At 43.8% G+C, this 12,499-nt stretch overlaps 1 protein-coding gene across 6 annotated transcripts in view; it reads right to left on the minus strand.

Moving 5' to 3' along the window:
* Window positions 1-12,499, minus strand: part of PIK3CB (phosphatidylinositol-4,5-bisphosphate 3-kinase catalytic subunit beta) — a 98,358-nt gene that overhangs the window by 40,232 nt on the left and 45,627 nt on the right. Inside the window, exon 1 of one of the 6 annotated variants that reach the window (XM_072143334.1) lies at window positions 1,221-1,328. The exons of 4 other annotated variants lie outside the window; for them this stretch is intronic. Coding sequence is in view for 1 of the 2 variants with exons in the window: in XM_072143330.1 (XP_071999431.1) it covers window positions 680-737 (58 nt within the window). In the remaining variant the exon portion in view is untranslated. Of the gene's footprint in view, window positions 1-679; window positions 1,190-1,220; window positions 1,329-12,499 lie in introns of those variants that run through there. One more of the 6 variants, XM_072143330.1, reaches the window with a different exon arrangement.

Raw genomic sequence — 12,499 nt, forward strand, 5'->3', positions numbered from 1 at the left:
TACAATAGAAGACCAAGACTGTCAAATTCTGGCCCTGTGAAAAAGTCCCCTTTTGTATTCTTTGTTCCATAGGCAGAATTATGTCTAATTTTTTTTCTGTTACCCATAAATAATGGTAAACAAAGAAGGTCAGATACATGAAATGAGTTAAAGAACGCAAGTCACAATTCATGTTACATGAACTCATCATGGTTAGTAATCTTACCGTAACACACTGCAGGGCTCCCTTGCTTAGAAATCAATACTTTTATAAGGATGCACAGTAATTGAAATGATTCTGGGTATAGCTCTGCTCCTGTCTCCCTGCCCCTGCGCAGCTCGCTTCGCCCATACATGTCAAGTCTTATAAACTACTTTCCAAAAAATAAGAAAAATTGTCAATTTTTAGGGGACATAAAAACACCCCCAAATGCACAACCCGCATCAATTTTAATGGAGATTTTCCCTTTACACAGACATGGGGTGCTGTAGATCTGCCGGCTTTGGTATTGTCAAAGGATCCAATGTGCTTTAATTCAAAATGGTTGTAAACTTATGTAATGTGCTTATTCCTCATGACTTACAACTGGACATCCCTACGCTCAGGCTTACACATCACTGTATTCTGGCTTGATGAACGTTAAAACAACAAATTTGCAGCTATTGTAATAAAATAAGAATAACACAAAAAAGGACTCACCCTTTAAATCCCCATCCTGGCTGCAGCCGCTGATCACGTGCCATACACCTACTGGCATCCGTGCGGAGGTGAATGTTTTTTATTATTTTATTACATTTACTTTTACTCTGGGACAAGCCCTACAAGGAAATCCAATCTGATATTGGGCTTCAGATAATAAAACGAGGCACAGCTGACTATTCCATTACCGTAGATGGAGAGAATAAGTGGACTCTGCGGTGGCAAGGGTTAATGCGTCACACAGTCATGAGGCAATACTAATAATATCACTTCCCTTAATTGTGTACAACAACAAACAAGATCATGTCAGCTGAACACAACCGGCATTGTCCCAGACTGGAAGACGAGGAGTGATCCTGGTCCGGAGCCAAGATCCCACAAAGGCTGGTGAGCGAATACGTGAGGTTAGAAGTAAGGACCATGGGAGTGTTACTGCCGCGCAGGAAAGATGCAAGAAGATAGCGTCCACTATAAAAAATAAGAACCCCTCCAAATCCCAATCCAATAAAACTCGTAGTATCCGATGTATGTGACAGCTTACAATCCACAGCTCTTATTCCGGACAATCATCATTCCAGTCATCCAATGATCAATGAGTAAGTAGCTGACATTTCTATGGGAACACCGTGCAGAGTGCTCCGTGTTATTCCCTGCCTCGCATCAGGCTTGGGCAGGCACAGTGCCCTCCTACCCACGTAACCTGCCGCCTGTTACATAACAGCCAAGTGTTGGCAGTCACATCATCCAGCAGCGTACCAGGCTCATACCAGCCTGCCAAGGCAAGAGTGCCCGCTGCTAGTAACTTCAGAGCAAAAGCAGAGCTGCTGCATTGTCCTCAGTATCAGAAGTGGAAACACATACACTGGATATATTATTACATTAGTAAAAGTTAATAAAAGTTAAAAGGAAATCTACCATCACAATCAGGTATGATAAACCAGGGACACTTACTCATAGATCCAGGCTGTGATAATCTCCTAATATTTATTATACATGGCCTCCTTCCTTCTAAAATCAACTTTTACAATTATGCTAATGATCTTGAAGGGCTACTGGGGACATTCCCAAAGTTCCATGCTGTAGCTTCACAGGCTGTTACACTATCTCCCACTCCCTCAGCACCCCCCTTCTCCCTCTAACTGATGTAATCTGACTGCAGCAGAGAAGTTTCAATATACAGTGGGCAAGGGGAAGTGTTCCTGCACAGTGTAACAGCCAGTGAATCAACAGAATGGAGGAGATCTGGAAACCACACTTCTAGCTCTTCTGGCTTCTGCAAATGAGCATGAAGGGCTTCAGGCTCCATTAACACCTATGGAGCCTGAATAGAAGATCCTACCAAAAGGGGCACACACCGGCATGTAAGAGTGCTTGGTTTACAATCTTTGATCTTAGTGGTAGATGTGCTTGATTTTAGAAGGAAGGAGGCCATGGGTAACAAATATAAGAATATTACCACAGTCATGGTGCCTGGATTTATGAGTGCTGCTGGTTTAATATGCTATACCAGTAAATAGGGCCGAGTTGCAATACAAAGCACAGCCACATTACGCTGTATGGCGGTATACCAGGTACATTGCCACTTTGCTTATCTAATCACAGTCAGATATTAAAAAAAAAAAAATCATACACCTCAAGTGATCTGCACACATAGCGTCTTTTGCAATTTTTCCCCACTACAGTAGAAATAAAGTGAATGCGAAGTAATGCTGACATAGAGTTTTTCTTCTGTACAGAAACTGTTCTGTGATGAGGAGAAAATATTACTAATAATGTCACTTCTCTGTCACTGCTTTCTGATTTTTGTGCGCATTTTGTTTACATTGAAGTCTACTGGCCTGTGAAAATCTGCATGAAATCCACTTTTCCCGGAAATCAGATCATGGGTATAAATAAAGAAAAAAAAGAAAATTTTTAAAAAAGGAGGTAAAAAACAAGATGCAGAGAAACTGTATGTAAATCAGAAACACGCTACACATAAATAATATTTTTTTAATTTATATAGTGCCTACAGTTTATGCAGCGCTGCACAAAGCTAGCCAAATTGGTCACACAACACAAATCCGCATGTAAATTGTGCATTGGAGGACCTCATGCTGGCCCCACGATTCTCTGTTTACAGAGGGACACTGGAAAGAAGCTACAATCATGCAAATTTTCCATCTTTTTTTCTACTATGTTGGTGTCCTCAGGAGGCCAGTATGATAGAACGTTGTTGCAATAAGTTACTGCTTTATTTTTTGTTGGCACCTTGCAATAAATGAGGGGGCATTGGGGTTGCAGTTTGGGCACTCAGTCCCTCAAAGGTTCACCATCACTGCTCTAGGGCAGTGATGGCGAACCTTTTAGATACAGAGTGCCAGAACTACAACCAAAACCCACTTTTATGTCGCAAAGTGCCAATATGCCAAAAAGTCTCAATCGTATTGGCGCCCTGAGGTCACAAAAAGCAAGAACTCCATCGATAATCCATCTCTGCCCACCTTTTCACTCCTCCTGTAGTCCTGGCAGCCAAGTAGGTGTTACTTTAAAATAGCACTGAGCGTGGCACGTCCTGGGCTGTCTTTGACTGCAGGAGGAAGCCTTGAGTTCTCTCTGGTAAATTCTGTGCTGGGTGCCCACTGAAAGGGCTCTGAGTGCCACCTCTGGCACCAGTGCCATAGGTTCGCCACCGCTGCTCTAGGGGGTCCACTGGTCATTTCTAACATAGGAAAGATTCGGTCAAAGGGGTTGGCCACTCATAGCAAACTTTAACAGGGTTCTCCACCAGGACCCATGTCCCCTGAGTTTATGGACTCTGGACATAGCGTGCCCCACGGCTTCCAGCTGCACACGACGTATAGGATTAGTATAACATGGGGGTTGTGTTAAAGTTAGCTTTGTGCAGTCAGGAGAGGTAGGTCACATTAGGTCACAGAAAAGTCCAGGGTCGTGCAGCCCAGGGGTCACGTGATCCATGGTTCCTTTAACAGGGCCAGTATAAGAGGGACCCGATAGCGGTCTTATCCTTACCCAGTTTACGTTTACCGTAAGTGGCCAACCCCTTTATGCGTAGGATGCCAACATTGGGCAGAGATATCACATGTACGTGCCACAAATTATCCACCTTGTATTCACCTTAGACCTTTCTCTCATTGCAATGAGGCGGTGGTATTGCGCTTGCCGTTGTACGTGGCCCTGAGCTGATTTTCTGCCTCTCACAAGTACAAAGCTTCGCTTCCATCTAGTTGAACTCTGGAGATTTCTTTGTGCATTTCTCAGCCCAGCCGGCAGAGAAGGGAAAACCACTCTAACCACAAGATCCAGGTCCTTTGTTGCAGCATCAAAGCGCAAACATCAAACAGCGCCCTGATTTCTCAATGTGGACGCGGCTTGTCAGCAGAGCTAATTGGTTGCAGGAGAATGCGGCAAATGATGATTAGATGAGATATATAATGTGACGCTGTGACTGCCCATTTCCTCTCCATTGTCTAGCAGATATTTTTAGTGTTCCTCCACATCCAGACTGTGACATTTCATTATCTGACTAATTACCAGCCTGATTAAAAGAAACAAAAAAATGTACGTCAGGTGGGTGTCAGGTCTAAAAATATAAGAAAAATGGAGTTATCCAACTTTATCTGGCTCGGTTCTTTCAGGAGACGTTCACACGCTGCGTTTGAATTTCGGCGGAGTAACCTAAATGCTTCCATTCAAGGACTAGCAACCGGTTAATTAGGCAACTTGTAATTAGGTAACTTATTGCTAGTTCCCGAATGCAAACGTTTAGGTCTAAACTCATCTGTGTTCTGGAGATACTTCTCCCCAATACGTTTAAATTGTATTTCACTACTCAATTAAAGTGTAATGTGTTAACGTGGCCTGAAGAACCCCGAAACTGAAACCCATGTTCAGATCCCCTATTAGATTATATGGACTGATAGACTAAAGTTCCTCATCCTCATAGACTGTAAGCTCTTGTGTCACCCCCTCATCCTCATAGACTGTAAGCTCTTGTGTAACCCCTCATCCTCATAGACTGTAAGCTCTTGCGTCACCCCCTCATCCTCATAGACTGTAAGCTCTTGTGTCACCCCCTCATCCTCATACTGTAAGCTCTTGTGTCCCCCCCTCATCCTCATAGTCTGTAAGCTCTTGTGTCAACCCCTCATCCTCATAGAATGTAAGCTCTTGTGTCACCCCCTCATCCTCATAGACTGTAAGCTCTTGTGTCAACCCCTCATCCTCATAGACTGTAAGCTCTTGTGTCAACCCCTCATCCTCATAGACTGTAAGCTCTTGTGTCAACCCCTCATCCTCATAGACTGTAAGCTCTTGTGTCAACCCCTCATCCTCATAGACTGTAAGCTCTTGTGTCAACCCCTCATCCTCATAGAATGTAAGCTCCTGTGATCAGGACTCTCAATACTATTGTTCATATGACTGTTTGTTCTCTGTAATGTAATATTATATTTGTATACGTTCCCTATGATTTTTAAAGTGCTACAGAATTTGTTGGAGCCATATAAATAAAGATTATTATTATTAAGTTATACCACATGTTTCCGCACACAGTTACCGGTCTTCCTTATACCAAGCCGGAAATCTCAAAAGGTCATGAGATGCGATTCGGCCAAAGAGTGGCCTCCTCAAACCACAGGATGTCACTTCTGAACTATTGGCGTAGCCGGTCCGGTGACACTGTGGACTTCAGGCAGGCCCAAGCACTGAAACCCAGAAGTACCAGAGAGACATGTTGGAGCAGAACAAGCACGCTTTAATTTTTATTTTCACCCCAGCTCCCTTAACGTTTTCCAAAATTTCTGCAAAATTGCTTTAAATGGAATGTTAATACTGAAAAAACCCACTTTAAGAAGAAGTTATGCAAATGAGCAATAAAAAGTACCTTGTTTCATCTAGGCCTGCAACCATGACAAGGGGCATCCTATAGCTCTAGCCTACTGATTCCCCATTATCACAGGTGGGGATTCTTTACTGTAAGAGCAGAGAGACCACAGAGCTTTCATAGGATGCACTAAACCTAACATATTATTTTAAAGGGATTTATTCTCCTTGTTATTTTTCCTCTAATATTCTGTAATTGATGTCTGCCTCTTTTACACTTTTCCCCCCTTCTTCTGGATGAACACAGTAGGGTTCTAGTTTGGGCTTCTTTTCCAATTGTAAAAACTAACTTACAGAATTCCACCCAGTTGAAATTAAAAACACAACATATACAGCTTGGTATGCATATTTTTAACACAGGAACCTATGGGTGACAGATGGCACCCATTTCAGTTTAACACATCCAATGTGCATATGATAAACTAACAGGAATTCAATGAGGCGTAAGAAGCCTTAGAGAAACTCTTAATTTCCACATCCTTCAAGTACAATATATATGTACTGTATATTTGATCTGTGCACTAGATGAAAGAGTAAATAAACTTCTCAAATTTGAATCCCCTAGTGAGGTTTACACAATAAAGATCATTTTTAACCCCCTTTTTACTCAGTTTTATTGCCGTTTTAGCTCCTATCACTCAGTGATGGTCAGGGTAAGATTCTAGAGTGTGGGCGGGGACTCTCTAAGCAGACACTTCATGATTCCTCTGTGCTATGAGATGCTGTGTGCTGACAATGTGCTTAGATTATCAGGACACTTGGATTGTTTACACTTTTATTTAGCTTCTGAACATTCTACTGGTATCTGGCACATAGAAAAAGAGATGAGACAGAACAGAGATGAGAGATGATTAGATGAATATAGGACACAATGACACTCTCAGCTATGCTTACTCACCTATAACACACACAGATTCAGCTCTGCTATATTCCTACCTTCCGTAAAAAGACCTGTCTGTAGCTTGTAGAGTAAGTCTCTGAACACTGCTGCTTCCCGACAGGAAGTGCCTGTGTCTGAGCTGCTGTTGTGATGCAGGGGGGAGCTGTAGGAAGCAGAGAGAACTGCAGTGTGCAGACAAGAGAAGCTATTCATGAGAAGAATCTGACGATAGACAGAAGATTTACGGTCATATCCAGGGACATCCAAAATTACATCAGGACTGATAGAGACAGGTTGGAATTAGATCTGTGCTGTGTTTTTGTTCATAATAATGAACTAGAGAATGTATTTTGATATCCTGAGTATATTTAAAAATCTTGTCTTCGTGGTAATACCCCTTAAAGCAGTTTGTCTGTGCATTTTTCTGCTCTTTCTCCTGTAGTGAGCAGTGTATCTGAAAGCTTTCAGACAGATAAGCTGGCTAATGATTAGCCCTTTGCATATCTTGAGAATAATTTCTTGATAATTCAGAAATTTTGCAATTTTACTCAGTTTTTTTCTCCTATCACTCTGTAGGTCAGTGTTACATTCAGCACTAGGAGGCGAGCACTAGCTGAGCAGCTACTTTACGATTCCTCTGTGCTATGAGATACTGTGTGCCAACAACGTGCTTAGATTATCAGGGTACAGGGTTTAGTTACACTTTCATTTAGCGTTCAGAATTTTTTTACTAGTATCTGACACATAAAAAGAGAGAGGAGACAGATGAGAGTCATGAGATGGATACAAAACACAATACTCAGATCTGCTACCTCACCTATAAAACACACCATCACAACTCCTATGCTCCACCCCCTGCTCAGATCCAGAGCTTATCTATAGATAGATCTATAGATCTTGTGTATAGAGCTGCTGCTGTCTCATCAGCACGCTACTGCTGGACAGGAAGTGTTTCTGTCTGTAGAAGCTACTCATGTCAGAGGAATCTGTCCACCATAGTCTGGAGTTTATGGTCGTATCCAGGGACAACCAAAACCAAAAACCAAAACACCTGAAAAACTAAATAGAGACAGGGTGTAATTATATTTGTGAAATGCAGTATTTTTGTTAATGATATTGAATTAGAGAATGTAGTAATTTGTTATCCTGATTGCATTTAAGAATGTTGTCTTTGTGGGAACACCCCTTTAAGACATTAGACCCTTTATCAGAGTCCTTTATTTTTCAGCTGTCAGTGGATAATATGTATAAGTATATGACAGGGTTTATTATTATAATTTTCACTAGTGATTTATACAATTTTGGTAAAAGTTGGGTTACACTTTAAATACAGAATACAGGTGTGATCACACACCCTACTGGGTTTTCCTGCAGCAGAAATGAATGAATGCAAAATTTGGCGCCGATCGTACATGGGAAGAAGACGCAAGGTATATTGACATTGCCTAGAAAATCTGCAGAGTATAGTTCCAGTTTAGGTGTACCCCCAAAAGACATGTCTGAGGAAGGTGCTGCTATTATTACACAAGACTTCAAGACTTACTTACAGCAAGTGAGGACGGAACATTTAGCAGATTTTAAGAAGCAAATTGTAGTAGAAACTACCCATACAGTTATATCTATGGAGAGGGAGATGTCATCAGGCCCTTTGTACGTCCATTTAGAAGACAAGGTGACTGATTTCTAGGAAATGGGACTATTCCTCCTGGTATTGGAAAATTAAAAGGAAGGAGATGTGGGATACACAAGGTAAAACAAACACTTGAGTCCTGCGGAGCACATCATTCAGAACCAAGTATAAGACAGACCACAAACCAAACACTTGCCTGTAACAAGTAGCGGCTGTGTCCCAGCGCACGGCGCGGTGTCTATACATTCCAGCAATCATTGCTCATGATGACAGCTTGTCAATGGCAGAAAGGAGAAGTGGAGAGGGGTTGTAAGCTGTCAGCACACAATGTTTAATGACTCCGAAAACCATGTATGACAAGCCAAGACACTGTGGGCAGCTGCGGGCCTGGGATGTGTACGCACCAAATACACAATGGAAATATTATGCACGTCAGCAGAACGAGGACATCGCACTTGTATTTACTGTACCCAAAAGAGGAGCCCGTCAGGTCTGTGTCATAACAACATACATGAGCATCTTTTCTCATAACCAGTAGTGTCCCTCTGTTATTCCTCCTGAATAAACTGACAAGTAGGCATGTTATAATCCCTGAGTAAGTGTTCTTGTACAGTCTGATACTGCCGGCACTGATAGAATACCGACAGCTCCAACACCCTCCTCCCCAAATTAGTAACACCCAGTTATCGATTTATTAATACATTTGTAGTAAGAACTACTCAAAGCACGACATCTGATGCATTTCATATAAAAGAGAATAAAACAGACCTTAAACGTCTGACGACTGGATGTCTGACAATTTTCGATCCCCAAGTGCACTGTGTGAATAGGCCACTCCTCTATTAAATCGGTTGTCAATGTTCAACAAATAATGAATTGATATTGTTTGTCTAATTAAAATTCATCCAATTTCCCATCCCCACAGCTAAGGTTTTCTTCAAGTGAATAGAAATCTGTCCCTGGTCATGTGATGTCTCCCAGGTGCACAGCTCGTTAGTATCACATACAGTCATCAGTGCTGTGTGATATAACGAGTCATGCACCTGTGTGACATCACATGACCAGGGAACGGTTTTTATCCACAGGAAGTACTGTGAGAACTGTGAATCTGTGGAATAGCCTGCCTCAGGCGCTGGTCACAGCAGGGACAGCAGAGAGCTTCAGGTAGGGTCTAGATGCCTTTTTAAATCTAACTAACATTGGCGGTTATGTTATATGGAATTGTTCCCCTAAATCCCTTCCTTATCCAATCCCTTCCCTTGGTTGAACTTGATGGACATGGTGTCATTTTTCCACTGTACAAACTATGAAGTAAACAATGAAGCTTATAGAGCAGGGGTCAGGAACCTTTTTGGCTGAGAGAGCCATAAGCGCCATATATTTTAAAATATAATTCTGCAAGAGCCGTACAATATGCTTAAAGGGACACTGACAGAACAATGGCTCCAGCAGTCATTAGTACAGCAAGGAGTGTTCCCCCCCCTGTACTAAGCTTCCACTGGACCAAAACAATTGTAATTCCCTGTAAAATAAAAAATAGATAATTTACATTCGAGCTTGTTCCAATACAGACGCCAACCAATGCAGAACATCCCTATACAGACGCCAACCGCTGCAGAACATCCCCATACATTAGCCAACCAATGCAGAACATCCCTATACAGACGCCAACCAATGCAGAACATCCCTATACAGACGCCAACCAATGCAGAACATCCCTATAGAGACGCCAACCAATGCAGAACATCATTATACAGACGCCAACCAATGCAGAACATCCCTATACAGACGCCAACCGCTGCAGAACATCCCCATACATTAGCCAACCAATGCAGAACATCCCTATACAGACGCCAACCAATGCAGAACATCCCTATACAGACGCCAACCAATGCAGAACATCCCTATACATTAGCCAACCAATGCAGAACATCCCTATACATTAGCCAACCAATGCAGAACATCCTTATACAGACGCCAACCGCTACAGAACATCCCTATACAGACGCCAACCGCTGCAGAACATCCTTATACAGACGCCAACCTCTGCAGAACATCCCTATACAGACGCCAACCAATGCAGAACATCCTTATACAGACGCCAACCAATGCAGAACTTCCCTATACACGAGCCAACCTCTGCAGAACATCCCTATACAGACGCCAACCGCTGCAGAACATCCCTATACAGACGCCAACCGCTGCAGAACATCCCTATACAGACGCCAACCAATGCAGAACATCCCTATACAGACGCCAACCGCTGCAGAACATCCCTATACAGACGCCAACCAATGCAGAACATCCCTATACAGACGCCAACCAATGCAGAACATCCTTATACAGACGCCAACCGCTGCAGAACATCCCTATACAGACGCCAACTGCAGCAGAACATCCTTATACAGACGCCAACCAATGCAGAACATCCCTATACAGACGCCAACCGCTGCAGAACATCCCTATACAGACGCCAACCGCTGCAGAACATCCTTATACAGACGCCAACCAATGCAGAACATCCCTATACAGACGCCAACCGCTGCAGAACATCCCTATACAGACGCCAACCGCTGCAGAACATCCCTATACAGACGCCAACCGCTGCAGAACATCCCTATACAGACGCCAACCAATGCAGAACATCCTTATACAGACGCCAACCAATGCAGAACATCCCTATACAGACGACAACCGCTGCAGAACATCCCTATACAGACGCCAACCAATGCAGAACATCCCTATACAGACGCCAACCGCTGCAGAACATCCCTATACAGACGCCAACCAATGCAGAACATCCCTATACAGACGCCAACCAATGCAGAACATCCTTATACAGACGCCAACCGCTGCAGAACATCCCTATACAGACGCCAACCGCTGCAGAACATCCCTATACAGACGCCAACCGCTGCAGAACATCCCTATACAGACGCCAACCGCTGCAGAACATCCCTATACAGACGCCAACCAATGCAGAACATCCCTATACAGACGCCAACCAATGCAGAACATCCTTATACAGACGCCAACCGCTGCAGAACATCCCTATACAGACGCCAACCGCTGCAGAACATCCCTATACAGACGCCAACCGCTGCAGAACATCGCTATACAGACGCCAACCGCTGCAGAACATCCTTATACAGACGCCAACCGCTGCAGAAGATCCCTATACAGACGCCAACCAATGCAGAACATCCCTATACAGACGCCAACCGCTGCAGAACATCCTTATACAGACGCCAACCAATGCAGAACATCCCTATACAGACGCCAACCGCTGCAGAACATCCCTATACAGACGCCAACCGCTGCAGAACATCCCTATACAGACGCCAACCGCTGCAGAACATCCCTATACAGACGGCAACTGCTGCAGAACATACTTATACAGACGCCAACCAATGCAGAACATCCTTATACAGACGCCAACCAATGCAGAACTTCCCTATACACGAGCCAACCAATGCAGAACTTCCCTATACACGAGCCAACCAATGCAGAACTTCCCTATACACGAGCCAACCTCTGCAGAACATCCCTACACAGACGCCAACCAATGCAGAACATCCTTATACAGACGCCAACCAATGCAGAACATCCTTATACAGACGCCAACTGCAGCAGAACATCCTTATACAGACGCCAACCTCTGCAGAACATCCCTATACAGATGCCAACCAATGCAGAACATCCTTATACAGACGCCAACTGCAGCAGAACATCCTTATACAGACGCCAACCAATGCAGAACATCCCTATACAGATGCCAACCAATGCAGAACATCCCTATACAGACGCCAACCGCTGCAGAACATCCCTATACAGACGCCAACCAATGCAGAACATCCCTATACAGACGCCAACCAATGCAGAACATCCTTATACAGACGCCAACCGCTGCAGAACATCCCTATACAGACGCCAACCGCTGCAGAACATCCCTATACAGACGCCAACCGCTGCAGAACATCGCTATACAGACGCCAACCGCTGCAGAACATCCTTATACAGACGCCAACCAATGCAGAACATCCCTATACAGACGCCAACCGCTGCAGAACATCCCTATACAGACGCCAACTGCAGCAGAACATCCCTATACAGACGCCAACCAATGCAGAACATCCTTATACAGATGCCAACCGCTGCAGAACATCCCCATACGGACGCCAACCAATGCAGAACATCCTTACACAGACGCCAACCGCTGCAGAACATCCCTATACAGATGCCAACCAATGCAGAACATCCTTATACAGACGCCAACCGCTGCAGAACATCCCCATACAGACGCCAACCGCTGCAGAACATCCCCATACAGATGCCAACATGTATCTAAGCTGCTGCATAACCTCACATTAATGTAGAAATGCAGTGGTGGGGGAAGATATGTGAGGATGATGCAGTTATGAAGCTC

This window comes from Engystomops pustulosus, chromosome 3, assembly GCF_040894005.1.
Source record: "Engystomops pustulosus chromosome 3, aEngPut4.maternal, whole genome shotgun sequence".
NCBI lineage: Eukaryota > Metazoa > Chordata > Amphibia > Anura > Leptodactylidae > Engystomops > Engystomops pustulosus.